Source organism: Heteronotia binoei, chromosome 1 (genome assembly GCF_032191835.1).
Source record: "Heteronotia binoei isolate CCM8104 ecotype False Entrance Well chromosome 1, APGP_CSIRO_Hbin_v1, whole genome shotgun sequence".
NCBI lineage: Eukaryota > Metazoa > Chordata > Lepidosauria > Squamata > Gekkonidae > Heteronotia > Heteronotia binoei.
Genome location: NC_083223.1, coordinates 82,881,271 through 82,903,610, shown reverse-complemented (window position 1 = coordinate 82,903,610; position 22,340 = coordinate 82,881,271). Strand labels below are relative to the sequence as shown.

At 40.6% G+C, this 22,340-nt stretch overlaps 1 protein-coding gene across 3 annotated transcripts in view; it reads left to right on the top strand.

Annotated features, from left to right (window-relative positions):
- The window catches only part of RNGTT (RNA guanylyltransferase and 5'-phosphatase), a 232,083-nt gene that overhangs the window by 129,439 nt on the left and 80,304 nt on the right, over positions 1–22,340 (top strand). For all 3 annotated transcript variants that reach the window (XR_009555318.1, XM_060236951.1, XM_060236959.1), the window contains one exon: positions 17,917–17,985. Coding sequence is in view for 2 of the 3 variants with exons in the window: in XM_060236951.1 (XP_060092934.1) it covers positions 17,917–17,985 (69 nt within the window). In the remaining variant the exon portion in view is untranslated. The remainder of the gene's footprint in view (positions 1–17,916; positions 17,986–22,340) is intronic.

The window sequence follows — 22,340 nt, the reverse complement described above, 5'->3', positions numbered from 1 at the left end:
GACTTTCTCTCATGAAAACATTGAATGTTAGATATATTTGTACCTTAGCGAGTGAGCCAAAAGTCCTGTGTAAGTTTATTAAGGAGAAGAGCAACAAAAAAAGGAGGGGGGGGCTGGGTTTAAAGCAGGCAGTTAGTGAAGGTTTTAAAGGATAGCCTCGTGGATGGAAAGATTGCAAAACACTGATTTACAACTTGCCATGTTATATGAGGGATATGGCTTGCTAGTCTGAAATCTGGTTCTAGGCTTATTTGTAAATATTTACAGAGGAGAGAGACGTGAGAGAGTGAAGAATCTGTAACGTGTTCATATTTGGGGCAGGAGGGGACAGAAAGAAAGAAAAAAAAGTTCTATTTTTTATTTACTTCATTTACACCTTGATGGCTTACTTCATCCTCACAACGACAGTGAGATAGGTTAGGATGAAAGAGAGAATAAGTGGTCTAAGATCACCCAGCAAGCTTCCGTGGCAGCACAGTGTTTCAAACTCCTCAGATACTAATTAGAAATTCTAACCACTATGCAATATAGCCCTGGCTCATTGTGTCTGGCAAAGTTACACAGTATGCCAATTCATATTTTTCTTCAAATTGTGGAAGGAAGATCAAAAAAGATGGCATACTGCTTGCTAGTTTTTCTTATGAGAACAAAATGAGTTGTGGAATACTTCTACTTATTTCACACCAAGACTGCTTTTGTTAGATCAAAATATTAAGTCAGTTATTCTGAGCACTTGAGATGGAATACTTTTAGAAGGAAGAAAGAAATGAGGTTGACAGGTTGTCTTGACCAGTCCCGGGTGGGATTCATCCCTCACCCCGCGGTGCCTGCCCCCGAAGTGCCTGCCCCCAAAGACCCAGCACTCAACAGTCAGCTGGCCCAGCCGGCAGAAGAGGCAGGGCAGCCCCACAACTCAGGGTGCTCATGGCAAGTGGTTCTGGGCTGCCAGGCGAGGCCACGAGTTCAGGCGGCCCACAGAGCTGCGGCGCCACTGCTGACTGGCTTCGGGACCGCCCCACACTGCCACACCACAACAAGCTGGGCCCAACAGAAATCCAGAAGGAGCCCACCCTCAGCCTGAGCATCCTTCCCTCTTATGCGGGGGGCAGCGCAAAGGGGAAAGCAGGGAGGTGAGGATAGAGGGGGCGAGGGAGGTATAAAGGGAGGGAAGGCAGCAACAGAGGGGACCGATGAGGAAGATGGTGATGCTAGACTGGATCCTGGCTGACAACACAGAGAGAAGGGAAGCCACCAGTGAGACAGCAGACAGGCGCTTGGTACACTTAACCTGGCCTCTCACCTTGTCTGAGGTCCCCTCGCTTGCCTACAGGAAGGGGTCTCAGGGAGCAGGAATACAGCAACCAGCGGGACAGGGCAACCCAAGGAGGTGAGGCGTGACACAGGTATAAAGGAATTTGATAATCTTCTTTGTGGTCTGTGTGAGTCCCACACTTGGGTACCATGACTGCACAGGGACTGACCTCAGAACTGTATGTATTGTGTCATGTGAAATAGGTTAGACTGAATGGCTGGCCCAAGGTCACCTGACAATTGTTCATGGAAGGGGTGGTGTTGAACCAGGATCTCCTACATCCTAGTCCAAAGTCCAACTCAAACATTTATTTTGGGGTAGTGCCACATGTTGTATACCCCAGAAATAGGTGGATAAATGTTCCTGTCTGTAAAGCATAGACTTAAGACTCCTGGAGAGGTCACAGCCACTTCTTTTTCTGGATTTTGGCTATGACTGCAACCTTCAAGAGCTGCCCGTCCATAGACTCTCTTTGTAAGGAAGGGAGTTGGAAATATTTACATGTGTTTCTTGGAAATTTGCTCATCATTCAGCAGTCACAGAATTTGGAAGGTTAGTGTTCTACAGAGTACTGAACTACCTTTTGTGCGTCCTCAATGATGCACTGTTTTTTGACATCCCATCTGTTGAAACCTTCCCATCCTGGACCCGCTGGATGATGATATCCAATTCTGCCTTTCTTAGGTATGCTGGAGGAGGGCAATCACACTTTTTTAATGTCCCAGTTGTGTGTGGTTTGTTGTGTGGTTTGCCAAGACATGCCAAGAAGTAGTGCCTTCCTGTTTGACAACCCTGCCCATTCTTGAACCATGTAATATGAAAATTATTTTTTCCCTTTTTGTATTTCTAATTAATTATCTGTAGCAAAAGCAGAAAACCTCTCAGTTTTTCTCCCCAGGTCATTATTCCACTGAGGATTGCTATAGATTAAACATGACCAAAACAGTATGATAGAAAGTTAAATCATGATATCTGAGACAACTGTGCAACCTTTCCCAAATGCCAACATATAGTATAGCTCTGACGTGTCACTATTAGTTGATTGAATTGTGACAGTTGGTCCTAGCAGGAGATGAATGGGATTGAATAAATGTTGCCACTATAAACTATAAAACAGCATGGTACTTTCTTCAAACACCAGGATACACATACATTCTGAAAGAGCATGCTTCCTAGTTGTACTTTTTTGCTTCATTTAATGTTTGTATCATTGTAATGTTTATTATCTTTAAGAAACTGCTGTATTTAACATTGCCATCTAGCACTTTTGGTGTATGCATAATTTTTAAACTATAAAATTCCAGATTTTTACATTTGAATTAAATGTAATTAATGAATAGAGGGCTGGGTGCTATGTGGAGAATCAGCAGTTTGTCAGTATAAAATGAAAAATGCAGATGGCAAGGAATAGAACTAAAATTGCATGAGAATAGATAGAGAAATATGTGTATTTTACTGGACATTTTCAGTTCCATAGGTAGGTAAGAGAAACAATTGACACCATCTGGAGCTGTTCTTTTGCCAAAATCGTGACCTCCTTTCTTTGTTTTTATTTTCAGTTTTTTTTCCCATGCCTTCAGGAAGAACTGAATCACCTCACCTATCAGCCCTGAGTTTCCTGCCAGAATTGGCATTATTATTCTCTCTGCCCTTCTCCCAGCTCCATCTGTTCCTTCTTGTTTTCTGCCCTATTTGTCATCTTCTTTTGTTTTTCTCCTTTTTCTTCATTGCGCCTCTTTTGCTTGGTGAGCCCTTCCTTTTTTCAGTATCTCTGAAGAAGATTGGAAGATTTAGATCTTAATAGTAAAATGCTTTTCTTTATGCTTCACTATTCATTATTTCTCTGATTTCTCCTGCTAGCTTCCCATTTGTTATGTGCAACACCAGCCATAGGGAATTGCACTCTGATTTCTAATATTTTTGTGAGAAATGACCTTGATAAATGACTTAACTCTATCAGTGGCCTTGTGATAGCTTAATTAAGCATACTAGAGCAGAGAGAGTTGTTATTTACTTGGTTTATTTTGAGATTTATATCCCAACCCTCTCCCACAACTCGGGCCTTGGGGTGGTCCAGAGCATTTAAAAAACAGAACAAAATTGTGTGTCATCATTAATACAGTTAAAATCTGGACATTCTCCTGGTACCTAGAAAATATTAAAAAGAGAAACTGTCTAGCAAATTAATAACAGCTGAAAACAGAAGGATTAATGAAAGGCCTACCGGAACAATTCCATATTGCGTGACCTATGGGACCTTAACAGGTCCCAAAGGACATGTATGTTAAAGTATTCCAGCAGGCTGGGGCTATGTTGGAAAAAACCCTTGCCCTGGTGGACATGAAATGAACTTCCCAGGGATTAGATACTGTCAGAAAATTGCATGCTGATGTGTGTAGGCGGCGTGGTGGTTATATTAGGAGAGCTGGCCCTTCAAGTATGTTGATCCCAGATTGTCTAGGGCTTAAAGGTTATAACTAGCACCTTGAACCTCATCTAGAAACAAATTGGCAGCTGTTCAGGATTAGCTGTATATAAATAGCCCAAGATTAGCTGGTCAGAAGCCAAGCAGCTGCATTCTAAATCTTCTGAAGTATCCCCAAGGGCTGCCTACATAGAGTGCATTACAGTAGTCCAGTCTGGAGGTGACTGGCATGGACCACTATGGCAAGATCAGGCCAGGCCAAATAGGAGGCCAGTTGGCAGGCTTGGAGTAGGAAGAAAAATGCTGACCTCACCACTGTGGAACCTGTTTTTCCAACAGAATCAAGCCACACTCCAGGCTCTTTACTGAGTCCCCCGTATATAATGGGATTTCATCAACAACCAGTAATTGCAGTCCTGCTAGAATTATAGTCTTTCGCTACAATCTAGTATGCACAAGGAGGAGGCCTGGTCACTGGTAGCTACTGTCTGAAGCGTCCCTAGAGGAATGAGAAGAACCAATTTAAGGCAATACCATGTACCCCTAGCGAGACCAGGTGGTTGACCAGGACCAGATGGCCACCTGTATCAAATGATGTTGGTAGGTCTAATAAAATAAACAGCACAGAACCGCTTTGATCTAATTGTTGTTTGAGGTTGTCCACTAGGGCTACAACTGCAGCCATGGGTAACTAGATAGACTAGATGACCCTGGAGTTTCCTTCCAACTCTGTGATTCTATGACCTAGCCAATTACTGTCCACTATAATTGAGAGAGCAGTGGCTGAACCACTTAAGGTTTTCTTGGATATAACCCCCACACTTGCCCCTTTGCAATCCGGCTTCAGGCCCAGTTTTGGGCATGATGATACTAATTCCTAGTTGCAGATCACTTATGAATAAATTAAGTAGTACCAGCCTCAATACTGATCCCTGTGGGATCCCACAGTTGTTACCCACAGTGTGGCAAATGAAGCAAAGAGTACGAATAAGTGAACAGTTCTTATAATCATGAGAAGTAATTGTTGCCCACATTGTTACTTGCCACCACTTCTCCCAAGCGCCATTAGTTCTGGGGAGGGACGGTGGCTCAGTGGTAGAGCATCTGCTTGGGAAGCAGAAGGTCCCAGGTTCAATCCCTGGCATCTCCAAAAAAGGGTCCAGGCAAATAGGTGTGAAAAACGTCAGCTTGAGACCCTGGAGAGCCGCTGCCAGTCTGAGAAGACAATACTGACTTTGATGGACCAAAGGTCTGATTCAGTATAAGGCAGCTTCATATGTTCATATGTTCATATGTTCTAGCACCTGACTGCTAAGTTTATGTATTTAGATAATTTCATCAGTGGGCAAGACAGCTCCAAGGATGCCTAGATGAAGCAGATTGTTTGGATCAATTCCAGTTTGAGAGCCAGTTTGGTGTAGTGGTTAAGTGTGTGGACTCTTATTTTGGAGAATTGGGTTTGATTCCCCACTCTTTCACATGCACATGCTGATGTGACCTTGAGTCAGTCACAAGTTCTCGCAGAGCTGTTGCTCTTAAGAGCAGTTTCTGTTAGAGCTCTCTCAGTTCCACAGAGTGTCTGTTGTAGGGAGGGAAATGAGATTGTAAGCCACTCTGAGACTCCTTCAGGAAGTGAAGGGCGGAATATACATACAGTCTCTGGTTGCAAGCTTAGTTATGACACTGAAACATCCTTGGTCACTTTGGCAGATGAATTGTGCCAGGAGATGGATTGGATGTGGGGAGTGCAACCCTGTTGATTCCGCTGGACCACTTGCTGGCTTTTGATACCATTAATCATGGTATCCTTCTGGACCATCTTTTAGGGTTAGAAAATGAAATGATAAATACATTTATTAGCCAAAGGCAATCACTTTCTTAATAACAGTTAAAAATTATAGAAATTGAATAGCAGCCAGGCATACAAACAGTATAAAAAACAAAAATTAAGCTGTCTACAAAAAACAGAGCAATAATATATGTTTAAACATTTTGTAGATAAATCTAACCTAAATAGGCAGTTATTCAGTGAGCAAACCTCAGTATTCACTTGAAAAATATATCTAAACAATCAGTAAAATGTCTAGCTCCCTACAGATTGCATATTATAAAGTACATAAGGTACTAGTTATCTAGGGTTAGCCATATCTGACCAGATTTCCCTCCTCTTAATAGCTATCTAGCCATATTTTGCAACTTTAAAGGTAATTTCCCTGTTCCTATCAGCTAACATTATTAAAAGATAATCTCTTCTATCTTTGCTCAGCAGGTTATCAATTATGGCTTTAATATATATTTCCCTGATATGCTCATGTATTTTACAATCAAAGAGAACATGTACTAGCAACTTCACACTCCCATCTCCACATGGGCATAGACCAGGGGTGTCAGACATACAGTTCAGGGGCTGAATCAGGCCCCCGAGCAACTGGCTGTCATCTGCTTCCTTCTCCCTCTTTTTTGCTTCCTTCTGCATAACAGCTTGCTTGGCCATGCTTGCTCAGTTGCACAGGAGCTACAGAGCAAAACCTCCATTTTCTCCATTGGCTGAGGCTCATCCCTTGGGGAAGATGGGGGGTGGGTGGGAATAGCATGCTTTGCCAGGCTCTCTCAATCACATAACAAAGTTACTGAGCCAAACCTCTCTTCCTTCTATTGACTGAGGCTTCCCCCCACCAGTCCCTGGGGAAGGACGGAAGGGAAGAGCCAGAGCTTCCTTTGCCCAGTTCCCTGGATCCCATGGGAGAAAATACAAAGAAACCATCTTTAAGACCAATGAATGCTAACGTTTTAAGCATGTTTTAAATTTTAAAAAATATGTATTTGTGTTTGTGTTCTTTATAGAATTTATATCTCTGCTACCTGGTCTTAAATAGGTACACACATGGCCTGGCCCGACATGGCTCGGCCCAGCCTGACATGGCCCAGCCCCTCGAGGTCTCATTTATGTCAGATCCGGCCCTCATAACAAATGAGTTCGACACCCCTGGCATAGACATTCGTCATATGGTATCATATGGTACAGAATGCTGTACCAAAGAGTAACTAACATGGGAATTCACTGGTGTAGGAAGTGGCATATTAGACCACACCCCCTGGTATCACCCTTGTTTCACACAGAGCTTTTTCCCAGCAGGAACTTATTGGCACATTAAGTCACACCCCTGACACCAAGCCAGCCGAAACTGCGTTCCTGCGCGTGCCTGCTTAAAAAAAAAGCCCTTCGGTGACACTGCTCTACATGTTCATATGCTATAGGTATATTCAGTTTTAACTAGTAAATCTTAAAAACAATAATTAAACACAAACATTTTTAATGACTGCAGTATAGGCTAAATCTTTGTAGTCAGAGTTTTCCAGTTTTCAGACTACAAAAGAGACATGACAGGAATATAGATCCAAGTGAGCAGTTATGTTGGTCTGAAGCAGTAGAACAGATTTTGAGTCCAGTGCCACCTTTAAGGCCTACAAAAGTTTATTGAAGGTATGAGCATGAGAGAAGATGAATGGTGCATGACAGAAGAGTCTCAATTATTACTATTATTTGTTTATTTATATTCCGCCCATTCCCCCATAGGGATTCAGAGCAGAGTACAACATAAATAATAAAATCACAAAAAAATTTGATTAAGAAAGGCATTTTTACACATTAGTCTCCTACTTGGACATATTTATTGCTCCACTGTCCTCCAGTAATTAAATCCAAACATATTGTGACCTAATACTTTAGCTTGTTATTGCTATTTAGTCCCTGTACATGTCAAAACATCTTAATTAAGTTGAATGCTAATTTGCTGTTCACCTATGTAGAGGCATCTGCCTGTATATATGAAATGTTAGCTTCCATTTATATGTGTCTGGAAAAGCATGCATGCACACGAAAGCTTATACCTTGAATAAACTTTTGTTGGTCTTAACCAACTGGACTAAATGGTGCCACTGGACTAAAAATCTGATATGACATGTTTTGCAGTACTGTGTGCCACCTCCCCATTGTGCATGGTTCTCTGTCCTTTCATATTTCCTCTAATTTTCTCCTACAGTGATTCTTGTATTAGTGTTGGCGTGAATATGATCAAAACTTGCCAGAGTTAGCCTCTTAATGGTGGTCTAAAGTGGATTTACAGACCACAGAAACAAAAGAATTCTGATTTGCTTTAACCATGTTAATGTTGAGGCAAGCTGTGGAGAGGGAGGGAGGATTCTTGGGCTGGATGCTGTTGGATCATGAGGATACATATGAACCCCCCTCTCCCCCCAATACAAATATGGGTTTTCAGGATGCTTCATTTTGTCACCCACTAATACTCACTAAAAAGGTTTTAGTATGTCTGGCTGGAGGTCAGTCTTGAGAAGAAAAATGTTTCTGTGACAGCATTTAGTGTGGGGATAGGTAATGCCCCAGAAAGATTGTTAATTTTACATGGGGAAACTAAGTTTTATTTTCTGAGATATGGATTGTCTTTCCTAAAGGTGTTTACAGGTCAGTGGTAGTTGATGCTGTGGAACAAATTGGTGTGTCTGAAAGGTTTTGAGCAGGTTTGGGGTCTCTGTATTTTTTCTCATGAGTTGAATGGCATTGCCTGTTGTAGCTTTTTGGAAATGATGAAAACTGCTTCTTGGCAATATAGTCTCTCCCCCCCGCCCCCCCCCCCCAAAAAAAAACAACCCACAGTATGTCCCTAAAGGGAGAAATTGTCATATTGGTAATCACTTCACTTCACTGCAACTGAATCACTGACAAAGGAAGACACTTTGAAAGAAGATGCACCATTGCTACTTTCAGTGTTCGCTCTAAGCTGAGTTAGCGTGAGCTATCTCACAGATGTTTATTTATTTATTTATTTAGAATTTATATCCCGCCTTTCCCACGGGTGGCTCAGGGCGGCTTCCAACAATAGATCCAGCATAAAATTAAGCAATATTTAAACATATAAGGGAATAAACATTTAAAACAGATAAAACAGATAAAACCATAAATATTAATAATAAGAAGAAGATATTGGATTTATATCCCGCCCTCCACTCCGAAGAGTCTCAGAGCGGCTCACAATCTCCTTTACCTTCCTCCCCCACAACAAACACCCTGTGAGGTGGGTGGGGCTGGAGAGGGCTCTCACAGCAGCTGCCCTTTCAAGGACAACCTCTGCCAGAGCTATGGCTGACCCAAGGCCATGCTAGCAGGTGCAAGTGGAGGAGTGGGGAATCAAACCCGGTTCTCCCAGATAAGAGTCTGCACACTTAACCACTACACCAAACTGGCTCTCCGTTTAGCCTCCAGCTCACACATTTTTGTCTTAGCTCAGGAAGGATGACCCCAGAGCACACTAATTTATGCAGTAACTCACAATTTTAATGCCAGTAACTCACAAAGTAGAATTTTTGTTCACAAGAATCTGGAGCTTAGAGGGAACATTGCCTTCCACTTCTAGCAGCCTTTGTTTGCTGGTGATTTCCTCCTCCCACTGTAGATTCTCTATTAATCTCCCCCATACTGTTCTAGGTGAATGAGATTGGTCTGTATCCAGCCACACAATTCTGAAGACTTACGGATTCTTAAGGTTCCAGAAGAGGAGGGCAGATTCCAACTAGTTTTGTTCCTGAAGGCCTGTTGACCTCCTCAGGAGCAAAATTTGGAGGGGACCTTAGTGGCATTCAGCGAGAGGAGAAATTGGCAGAAATGGCTGTCCCTCTCTTCTGAAAATGTATGTGCCTTTAAGTATTAGAACGGTGTAGTTTGATACTTAAACACCCTCCCCACCATCATTAGATTAGCGGATCCCTATCCACTATTTAGAAACTGCTTTTAAAAGTCTCATAAGTTTTAAAAGCAGCCATGTAGCATTTGGAGTGGGACAAAGTCCCATGAGATCTTGTTATCTTGGCCAATATAGGGAACTTCCATTCTAATATTTTTTGTCACAAGAAGGCTTGCAACATAACCAGATCTTTTCTGGTCAATACACTTGGAATATGCAGTAAATTATACTCTTAATGTACATTCTTACAATGGTTCTCCATATATTAAAGGATCTTACTTCTTTTTGAAGTGTTCTCCAGTATTTTATAGTGAACCTATCTTAGGGTTGTTTGTTTTTTCCTATTTGAGTGGCTCTTGAAAACATCTTGGGGAATTGATGACAAAACTCTTGCTTTTAAAAAGAGTAACACTGTGAGGCAGTGAATTACTATCCTGAATTTGTTAATGTGAATGTGTTGTCATATTGAGTACTAATACACTGTAAGCATATATGAAGGTATTGTTTTGAATATTATAAAATTATTATATTAAATTATTAAATATGATGAGGTAATTCATAAATTTAACACATATTTCTTTTCAAGGTGTAGACATAGTACATAATTGCTTCAGTTCTCTGTGTTTAACTGGGTACATACTTTGGTATTTCTACTGGAGAAAGGTAGTGTTATATACCTAAAATATTTCCAGTATATAATATTAGCTAAACAAGGTAGCTCAGAATGTTACAGAATTTCCCCTGCCCTCCTTTAAAGATGTACACACAAAGTTGCGGTGTCATGCACCAGGAAAGCATTGGGTACAGAACATCTTATTTTGGGACACTGAAGTTAAATGAAACATGGGGAAAGTGGCAAAGTGTACAGTCTGAAGATCTGAGGGACTCTAGCTCTGCGATGCATGATTACTTTATTAACTGAGAAAACTTATATGTTGAATAGTACACAAATACATCTTTTAATTGTACAGCACTCATGAAGTGACTAATTTATAGTTAGCACTCATAACATTTTAAGACTTCGTGTGCTTCATGTGCTCAGTGACTATTACCTGATATGAAAGAATATGGAGCAATATTGAATAGCTTTTATGGTAGGAGAATAATCTGTAAGTACATTTATGATACTGTCAAATTTTATCAGCAGTTTTTTGGGAAACAAATTTGAAAGGGATTGTCAGTTTAAGTGGCCTGGACAATTTTAAAGCGTACGTTAGTGACCAGTTGCAATAATTTGGAGCTCTCATTGCTTTGACTGTTATTCCCACATGTAACAGATGGCACTCGCTGTGAAAGACTGACAAGCTGTGGGATAGCAAAGCATTACTAATAAACCTCATCATATGTTAAACTTGACCTGACATTAATCAGGTTTGGAATGCTACAAATGAATCATGGATAGTAATTAGTTAGCTGATGCTATTAGTGAGCATCAGTACCATACTGTTTTCCTTTTATAAAGAAGGGGAAAGAATCAGTTTTATGGTTAATTTGTAATTGGTGATATGCATCATGCTATCTTTAGAACTTCACATGGTGAACTTGCACACTTTTTCCTACCACATAACAATAACCTTGACCCAGCCAGTTAAAATGTAGCCAAGTATTATCACAGTAATAGTATTAACACTTGGCTTGCTGTAGCGGGAAGTTCTCAGTTCAAATGTCACCTCCCTTGAAGCAAGTCACTCTCCCCTTGCTGCTGCTGCTACCACAACCCAGTGTGTTTACACACTGATCTGAAAAAAAGAGGAACACGCAACTGCTAGAGTCTGTCTCAGCTTATTCTGTAGACTGCTGTTATTGAGTCTCAATGCACTGTATTCTTTGTCTTCTAGCTAGAAAAATACAGCAGTGCGGCTGCTGTCAGTGCAAGCACTTTTTTCTGTCAGGAGGGCGGAAGTGAATGGGCATTTCAGATGTGTGTGCTCTGCATGGTTGCTAGAGGCAGTTTTATTCATCACAGGTGACAAGATGAGTTCCTAGTTGAAAGTATGAAGAAATGTGAACATCTCTCGATTTAACCGAGGTAAAACAAAGGTATGAGAACTGAAAGCATACATTTTCATTTTGCATAAAGCAGGATGGTAGAGCTTTCAGATGCATTGTCGAGTAGCTATCGGCAAGTGAGAACTGTATGCAAAATTGAAGATTGCCCAACTTATTCTTAGCACTGGAAGTCATAACATGGGCCAGCATCTTATGCGCTGCTCTGAACAGTTTGTCATAGATGCTTCCTATCCAATCAAAATGCTTTTTGAGGAGTTGGGGAGAGGAAGACAGGTATTTTTTCAACTGTCCACTTCTTCTGCCTTGATAGTTAATGTGGTAGTGTTTTACACATACCTTAGAGTCCTGTGTTTGGATCTCTGCTCTTCTATAAACTTATAGGAATAACATAAAATAAGTTTATTTAGAGCCCTCTGGAAATGTCCAAGTATTTACATTTTTTAAAAAAAACCAAGAGACAGTGAAAGTATATTCAATTTTGCAAATGTGAGATCGAGTCGCCTGTTCTTTTGCATTGGATATCCCTCCCTCTCCTTGTCCATGTAGCTCTTTGACCTGTACACTTGGTTTTTTGAAGGTGAAATTTCCTGATTCACACATTGTATATTTAATGAAGAGAATGGAGGAGTGACAGGGCAGAAATGTGTGATCTCTAGGCTACTTATATTCATACCACATGTGGGACAGGGGAAGTAATATTCATGGTTAGACACAGAGATGATTCCTGAAAACTGTAGGGCAGGTTATTGCATTTGGTGATTTGGTAGCATTTTGGACACCAGCTGCAGAATTCATTGTGCAGAATGTAGATGGCCAGCCACTACTTTTTCCCCTATATGTTTTGTATTTTTTTTTAGTTTTTATTTTTTCTATATTTTATAGTATTTAATTTCATGGTGTACGTAATCACTGGGGCCAACTTGAATTGTGGAATTGTGCAGCAGCAGTAGTGGAAAGTGACACTAGCCAAGGATCTATCATAGACAACAGGTAGTGACACTACAGGTAACCCTGGTTAGTTTTGTGCAGAAGACAGTAATGGTAAACCACTTATGAACAACTCTTACCTTGAAAACCCTGTGATGAGGCAACCCAAAATTTAGAAAGATATAGTACTGGAAGATGGAACTTCCAGGTTGGATAGCACTCAATCAGCTACTGGGGAAGAGCTGAAGACAACTGTGGCTAGCACTATTCTTAATGATACAACTAAACCGAAGTTGAAAGGGCATAATAGGAACATGGTACGTGAGAAGTATGAATCAAGGTAAGCTCAGAATCCTAAAATGAGAAATGGAACGTTTAAACATTGCAATCCAGGGGGAGAACTAAAGTGGACCTGATTAGAACATTTTCAGTCAGAAAACTACAAAGTGTTTTACTCAGGGAATGACAAACACAGAAGGAATGGAGTTGCTTTAATAGTGAGGAAAGATGTAGCGCAGGCAGTCAGGGACAATAATGCAAAGTCTGACAGTGTAATATCAATAAGACTTCTTGGAAAGCTTATCAGTATAACCATCATCCAAGTTTATGCCCAACTACAGATGCTGATGAGGAAGCAATATGAAAGCTTTTATGCAGGTGTCCAGGAAGAAATTGATCACACACCTAAACAAGATAACACAATGAATACATTAAAAATAGCACGAAATAAAAATGTGGACTAGCCATTTAAATGAGCAACTCATAATTAGAAGTATTAGAAGAATTCTAAAATTTTTAACAGTGAGACTACTGGGAGGCAAAATATGCGCAAGATCAACAATATATGCACCAAATGAGGCCAGAGGTTTTTTTATGCTAGATTTCCAATATGAGGAAATAATGATCCTTGGTGATCTGGAGTACTAGGAACCAGCCTCCCCGCCCCCCCGGCAAAAGACAGTCCAAGGAATATTAGAGGTGGAAAATTCCCTCGAAATATACTTCAATACATGGAAATGCTGGAATTAGAAGGCTTCTGAAGGACCAAACATCCAAAGGGCAGTTAGATGTTACCTTCTTTTCAGATAGATATCAAAAATACTCCCAATGGAAGCCAAGAGCATGCTTGTAGGTGTTCTGCCTAACAAATTATCAAAAAATTTAGAAGAGTTATTCAAATACATGGTGACAGCAGCTAGAACTATTTTTGCAGCAAAATGGAAACAAGACATCTGTCCACGTTGGGAAAATAAACTTGCTGAATATATAGTAGTGGCAAAATTAACAACCTATTTAATAAACAGGTCTATTAGGAAATTGGAGGAGAGATGTAGTAAGTATTATGCTAGGAGGAGATAAATTTAAAGTTAGAAGATGTGATATACAAATGGATGGTAATGACATAGATGTAGAATTAAAATCTGTTCAAAATGTAATATCTTGAATATAAATGGTTATTTGTATGAGATATATAATAGACTTTTGTTTACACTTATCGATTACAGGTTCTAAGAATATGTAGAAATGGTGAAAATATGTTAAATATGTAATAAAGCTGAAACTAATGTAGTCAAAACAGATTAGTTATAAAGTTTGAAACTTAAATGATGAATAAAATTGTACTCCAACAGAAATAAGAATTATTGTATTTTATAGATAACATCTTTAAAATTATAATGAAGGGGGTGAAAGGGAAATTATTATGTTTTATGCATTATGTATTACATGATGGTCTTTGACAAATGTAATTATGTTGCATAACCCATTTTCTTTTGTTTTCCCTTTTCTGTATCTTCACTGATTTTCTAAAAAATTTTTTTAAAAAATGAAATCGTTCAAGATTTTTTATTATTTGGCTCCATCATTAGCTAAAAGGGAGACTGCACCTAAGAAGTCAGGAGATTGAAACTGGGGAACACAGCCATGAAGGACCTAGAAAAGATCCAATGGCTGGTGGCCAAGATTAAGTTCATTCATAGAATCATAGAATAGAATCAGAATTTGATAAAGAATTTTGATAAAGTTCCTCATCAAAGGCTCCTTAGAAAACTTGAGAGTCATGGAGTAAAAGGACAGGTCCTCTTGTGGATCAAAAACTGGCTTAGTAATAGGAAGCAGAGAGTCAGTATAAATGGGCAGTCTTCGCAGTGGAGGACGGTAAGCAGTGGGGTGCCGCAGGGCTCGGTACTGGGTCCCATGCTCTTTAACTTGTTCATAAATGATTTAGAGTTGGGAGTGAGCAGTGAAGTGGCCAAGTTTGCGGATGACACTAAATTGTTCAGGGTGGTGAGAACCAGAGAGGATTGTGAGGAACTCCAAAGGGATCTGTTGAGGCTGGGTGAGTGGGCGTCAACGTGGCAGATGCGGTTCAATGGGGCCAAGTGCAAAGTAATGCACATTGGGGCCAAGAATCCCAGCTACAAATACAAGTTGATGGGGTGTGAACTGGCAGAGACTGACCAAGAGAGAGATCTTGGGGTCGTGGTAGATAACTCACTGAAAATGTCAAGACAGTGTGCGTCTGCAATAAAAAAGGCCAACGCCATGCTGGGAATTATTAGGAAGGGAATTGAAAACAAATCAGCCAGTATCATAATGCCCCTGTATAAATCGATGGTGTGGTCTCATTTGGAGTACTGTGTGCAGTTCTGGTCGCCACACCTCAAAAAGGATATTATAGCATTGGAGAAAGTCCAGAGAAGGGCAACTAGAATGATTAAAGGGCTGGAACACTTTCCCTATGAAGAAAGGTTGAAACGCTTGGGACTCTTTAGCTTGGAGAAACGTCGACTGTGGGGTGACATGATAGAGGTTTACAAGATAATGCATGGGATGGAGAAAGTAGAGAAAGAAGTACTTTTCTCCCTTTCTCACAATACAAGAACTCGTGGGCATTCGATGAAATTGCTGAGCAGAAAGGTTAAAACGGATAAAAGGAAGTACTTCTTCACCCAAAGGGTGATTAACATGTGGAATTCACTGCCACAGGAGGTGGTGGCGGCCACAAGCATAGCCACCTTCAAGAGGGGTTTAGATAAAAATATGGAGCACAGGTCCATCAGTGGCTATTAGCCACAGTGTATGTGTGTATATAAAATTTTTTGCCACTGTGTGACACAGAGTGTTGGACTTGATGGGCCGTTGGCCTGATCCAACATGGCTTCTCTTATGCTCTTATGTTCTTAGAATCATAGAGTTGGAAGGGACCGCCAGGATCATCTAGTCCAGCCCCTTGCACAATGCAGGAAACTCATAAATACCTCCCCCTAAATTCTCAGGATCTTCATTGCTGTCAGATGGCCATCCAGCCTCTAAAAACCTCCAAGGAAGGAGAGCCCACCACCTCATGAGGAAGCCTGTTTCACTGAAACAATTCCGCACCATCCTTTATATGACAGCCCTTCAAGTACTTAAAGATGGTGATCGTATCACCTCTCAGCCATCTCTTCTCCAAGCTAAACATGCCCAGCTCCTTCAACCATTCCTCATAGGACTTGGTCTCCAGACCCCTCACCATCTTCGTTGCCCTCCTCTGGACCCATTCCAGCTTGTCTATATCCTTCTTAAAATGTGGTGCCCAAAACTGAACACAATACTCCAGGTGAGGACTTACCAGAGTAAAGCGATACCATCACATCACGTGATCTGGGCACTATGCTTCTGTTGATACAGCCCAAAACTGCATTTGCCTTTTTAGCCACCACATCACACTGTTGACTCATGTTCAGCATATGGTCCACTAAGACCCCTAAATCCTTTTCGCGCATACTATTGCTAAGACAAGTCTCCCCCATCCTATAAGCATGCATTGGATTTTTCCTACCTAAATGTGAAAGTATTCCCCATTACTACCTATGGGTGTGAAAGTTGGACATTGAAGAAAGCTGACAGGAAGTTGATTCCTTTGAAATGTGTTAGAGGAGAGTTTTCAGATACCATGGACTGATAAAAAGACAAATAAGTGGATTCTTGACCAAATTAAGCCTGAACTCTCCGTAGAAGTTAAAATGACTAAACGGAGGCTACTGTAATTTTCCAGTGACACTGGACAAGTGTCACTGGAAAAGACAATACTAGGAAAAGTTGAAGGCAGTGGAAAAAGAAGATCCAACATAAGGTGGATTAATTATCAAGGAAGCCACAGCTCTCAGTTTGCAAAACCTGAGAATGGCTGTTAACAATAGGATGTTTTGACAGACATTAATTCATAGGGTCACCATAATTGGGAAGTGACTTGACGGCACATAACACGCATACGTGTATATTTTATTCAACAAGTTCATTTGATTTTGCTTGTGTTTTCAAATCAGCAAACTATGGAATCAATTTTGCTTTATAATGTTATTCCAGTATTTTGGTCAGGGGAGTCTGAGCTTGTTTTTATCAGTATATTTTTCAAGCATTGCCTTGGGTGTTCACCATCATCTCTGAGCAGAATAAACACAGTGCCCAATTAAGAAAAGCAGAAATAGTAATTGGTTCTATTTATGGTTAGCTTTTCAGAGTTGTTAACCCCACAAGTTGCCTGTAGACATGTTGTCTACAGAGGTTTACCAAAGTTTATTGCATTAAAATACTGTTTAACAACCCAGGTTTCTTTCAATCCTTTTATCCTCAAAATCTCAGTATTTCAAAGTAAAATATTTACAAATACATATTTCAGGCTTGTACAAGTTAACAGGAGGTCACAGATGAAGAGAGTTAGAAAACAATTTGTGACTTTGGAAGACATATAAAAAGCAAGATGGCCTCTGAACGAAACAGCATTCTGATTCAAGTTAAACTGGTTGAAAATATTATAACTCTCCCTGACATGGATAGCCCAGACAAGCCCAATCTCATCAGATCTTGGAATCTATGCAGGGTTGACCCTGGCAAATACTTGAATGTGAGATCTCCAAGGAATACCAGGGCTGGGCAGAGGCAGGCAATAGCAACCTCTCTGAACATTCAAGCCGCAGTGCGGGTTGCTAGAAGTTAACGTGACTTACAGGCATGGACATGTGCATGCACACACATGCACGCACACACACACACAAACTACCCCAAAAATTATAACCCATATAAACCTGTTCATACAGATTTGGCTCCTGTGCAGTTACCACGAAAATGGTTGTGGGATATTTCCAGCCACACTGTTTGTATGAAATGGTGCCTCAACATAGGTGCTCTAATTACTACAATAGCAGTAGATGGGGGGGGGGGGCGGGAATTGGGGATCATAAGTCCGGGGAAAGCTATTTCTATATGTCCTTTATTGAGAAACCAGTTCGGGGGGGGGGGGGGGACTGCTTCCATGCAAGCCTGGTCCAACTAATCACAGCATCACTTTTATGTGCTCCTGAAGCAGTTGTGTGGGATCACTTTGTATGGATCAGCTCACAGTGTCTACATAATATGATATACAGATGTCATACAATAAGAATCTGCAGCATGGTATTTAATTTGAAATTCCAGTAAACTGTTTGTGTTGTTTCTTGCAGCTTCTTGAAGGAAACTTTGCTAGAGAAGTCAGTCATGAAGTGGATGGACTAATTTTCCAGCCTACAGGAGTAAGTTGTCATGATTTTGATCTTTATCACTTAAATAAGGTTTTTGATAAGGATATTCATCAGTTTGGCTATTGAATTTTTTTTCATTTACTCCCAGAAAAATGTAGAGTAATTTAACATGATCAAAACCCCTTTATTCCTGGCTTTTAGTTAAACTGTTGGCAGAATCAATTGGCTCCCATAAGCAGTTTCTTGCACTGTCTTGAAACCTTCACAATAATTTATCAAGGGTTATGTGGGGCTGCATATGTTTCCACATGCATCTCTTGATAAAAAACCCAAAAATATAAGTACCTGTACGTTCCTGTCCTCATTCGATCCAGTGTTTTTGACTAAATGTGTTAGAGGATGAGCAGAATGCTTGCACTGTGTGGCACATTTTTCTTATGTGGGAATTGTGAAAATGAGCATCAAAAGAGGTAGAACTTTATGTTAATAGAAAAAGAATGACATACATGTTGATTTGATAGTTTTCTGAATATGCAGAGGTAGCTGTGTGGGAGCAAATACGGTTGGGAATGATAAACAGTAGTAATATTTTCATCCTTGCTTTGAATTTCTGTGACTTGGTGTAGGTTTAATAAAATATTTATTTTCATATTACCTATACATCTATTTTGTTCAATAATAGTTTTTGACAATTAAAACATTTATCTTGCAGTTAATGTCGAATGGTTTTTCTTATATAGTTATCTTCTTTCTCAATGAGAAAAATCTTAATGTGATTAATTGTATATGAGTGTAGACATTGTTGAGTAAGCAGCTTCAAGGATCCAGCTTGCAATTTATTATGATAGTTTTTGGATAATGAACAATAGGGAAATTCTACGTACTGAAGCTGGAGTCCCAGTTTGAGTTGCCATACTTTGAGTTTTTAATTCCTTAAGCTTTTGGTTCTTGGCAGTGCTGTTGGCAGCTGGTCTGAGTGCCCTATAAACTATTGATACAAATAACTTTGTTGAACTTCCTTATACATTGGTATTATTGGGTCTTACATCCCCAGCAAATTATTCAGATATGAAAAAAATCTTTTTCCCCCCTCTGCAGTGTTAGTAGGCACAAATGGCTTTGGCACAATTTTTAAACAAAAGGAAACTGGATAAGAGGAGTGAGTAAGTGCAACATAAAGAAGCTGGAGGGTAATTAGATGGTCAGAAGAAATGGCACATCAGTTGTCTACCAGTCTTATCTATGGCGAAAAAGCAACCCTTTGCTAAAAGAAAGATGAATAGTCTTTAAGTTGCTTTATTAAGAAAGCCTAAAAAGAGAAGATAGGAATTGGAATATGAGCTTCAGCAAGTTTTTAAGAGCTTTCTTTTATAGAAGTAGCAACTTTGGTTTGATTTTTAGAAGTAAACAAGCAAGTTTGAAACAAGAGAAGAGGCTTAAGATTTGTAACATGAAATCAATGCTATAAGTGATAGGAATGTATGATTAATTGAAATGCCAAGAAGAAATATCTCAGGAGTTCTAACCTTTGAGTCAGAAATTGAACAAAGTTTCTCCTAGTTCTTAGAGGAAAATGAAAGAAGTAATAGAGACAAAACAAACAAGAAGTTACTTCATTGTAAGATTGTCATACAGAAATGTTGTAAGAGAGTATAAATTCAGCCTTGGAACTGTTTCTGGAGGATAGCTGTGTTGGTCTGCAGTAGACAGACTAGATTTGAGTCCATTCACAGTGTAGAAACCCACAAGATTTTGGAGGTATAAGCTTTCAAAAGGGAGCTTGAACTCTCAAAAGCTTATACCCAAAATCATGTTGGTTTCTAAAGCGCTACCAGATTGAAACTGGTGCACCATAATGGGTGAGAGACTGAGTGAAGATGGTGACACTCACTCACTGAGCAAGGAAGGCATGGTGGCGGCTGCAACGCAGTGTGACAATGTTGTGGGGTTTGACGATGGCGCTGCTGCAGGGGTGGAATGCAACAATGGCGATGACAGCAGCAGGGATCCTCAGTAAGGTGTCTGCTCCTTCAAACAGCTAGGGGTTATCCTAGGGCTGTCTGGAAAAGGAAGCCAGAAATCAGCAGTCATTTTGATGACCTTCCTCCCACAATGCTGATGAAAAACTACGCCAAGGTCCCAGTTATCAACAACGTGGATGACATTGTGAAAAGAATTCTGTCATTGGAAATGGCTAGTCATAGGGAGAAAGTGAAAATAAAGAAAGAGCAGCTGGCTGATAAAGTGTGGTGATCCCCCAATGACTGTGGTTTTCTTGAAGTTCAAATTGCCTACTTGACGGTCAGGATCCGCACACTCCAGGAACACCTACAGCAGCACCACAAGGACAAAGAAAACCATCACCAAATGATGATGGTCATTGACCGGCAGAAGCTGCTGCTGAAGGCCCTGCATAACAGAGAGTATGAAGTTTTTGAGAATACATGTAAGCAGCTGGACATTGAGTACACTTTCCCTCCCACCATACTGTCGGAGGGCCACCCAGCGCTGGATGGTGAAGAAAGCCTTATGCATAATAGTCTTTGAAGAGGTAAAAAAGTGGAAAGCTCTTGAGAAAGTGAAGCAAAGGGAAGAGTGTGCCAGAGAAGAAGAAGAAGATGATGATGATGATATTGGATTTATATCCCGCCCTCCACTTCAAAGAGTCTCAGAGCGGCTCACAATCTCCTTTACCTTCCTCCCCCACAACAGACACCCTGTGAGGTGGGTGGGGCTGAGAGGGTTCTCACTGCAGCTGCCCTTTCAGGGACAACCTCTGCCAGAGCTATGGCTGACACAAGGCCATGACAGCAGGTACAAGTGGAGGAGTGGGGAATCAAACCCGGTTCTCCCAGATAAGAGTCCACACACTTAACCACTACACTAAACTGGCTCTCCAGAGCAGCCAAGGATCAAGCAGTGCAAAAAGAAGGGACCCCAGTATAAGCAAAGCTCCTGCTTTTCTGAAGGATCCAGAAAATAATTAACAATAAATGGTTTTACTGCCAGCAAAAGAAAAAAGAGAGAGAGAGACTAAACTATGAACTGGGAAGTTCTCAATTCGGATTTTATCTCTGGTAGGTACTTACTAGTTTGCAGCTAATCTTTTCTAGTCTCAGCTCTGTACTACCACAAATGTGTGTGAACATTCAAAAGTGTTGTTACTGTTATTTTTTGTTGCTGTTGGAATGTTTAGAAGTATTGGAAATAGTTTTCTAAAATGACATTTCGGACTGCCCAATATGTTCTTCCAGTCTGTATTTGCAAAACTGTAGCATAATTATTCCTCAAATGTATGATTTATTCGGAATAGAAACACCCTTGGAACAAGGAGAAAAGGGGGGGAGTATAAAATTTAGCCACTGCAAAGGGTGATTTGGAATTCCTCTGCACGCATGTAAGTGCCGAAGCATGTACATATCCAGATTTCCAGAAATAAAATTCTTTTTGGATATCTGTGTGTGAGGGTAGAGAAGGGGGGTGTATATATACTTCCCTGAGGCCTGAGATAAGTTGATTATAGCTTTCTCTGCATGACTGCATTCATTGAGGTAAGACAGCTGGGCAAGTGAGAGAGAATATTTTAAAAAACACTTTTGTCCCCTAGGCAAGGGGACATGCTGTTGTAGGATGCCTCATAAGCTCTGCTGGAAATAAGTTGACAGTTCTTTTCAGGATGGCTCAGTTTATTGACCAGACCAATGAATTGGGATCCAGTGGGAAAGTCCACAGAGGGAGCTGGTGGAAGGATCTTTTCTCACTTTCCTTCTCTCTCAGCAGCTGCCTGCTGTTTTGAAAATCCTTTCAAAGGGTCAGGGGAACCCATGAACAAACTGCAATTAGGGATTGCAGTGAGGAGTAGGAATTGTATCTTCTTCTTCTTCTGGCAGCTTTCACCTCATTCCTGTTCCTCACTCAACACCTCCCCCACAGTGTGGTGCATTTGTTCATAAGAGTCTCCTTGATCCTCAGAGAGGATTTTGGAATATGTAGCAAGCTGCTGAGAAGGGAGGAGATGCAAGCAAAAATGGCCCATCTTCTGCACGCCTTTCTGCCTGATCCTGATCCAAGTTGTTATGTTTTGGCGTTTACTACTATTTTACTTTGTACCCTGGATTTTTATTTTATGTGATGTCATTAATAGATGTTTTATATATGATACTGATCATTGAATGATTGTTTTTTTGTTTTTATTGAATAATTTATTCAAGGAACTTTAGAAGTGTTTGGAATGACAAACTACTTGTGAGTGACTTGGACTGCCTCAGGGAAGGGTGGCCATAGAGAGGTGTCTTTGTGTGGCCAAGGAGGGTACTGGAGTGAAGAAGGAAGGAACTGACTGTGAGTCCAGCCACTGAAGTCTCTTCCTGGTTCTCAACTGGTGGTAGTGTCTGGGCCTCTAGGTT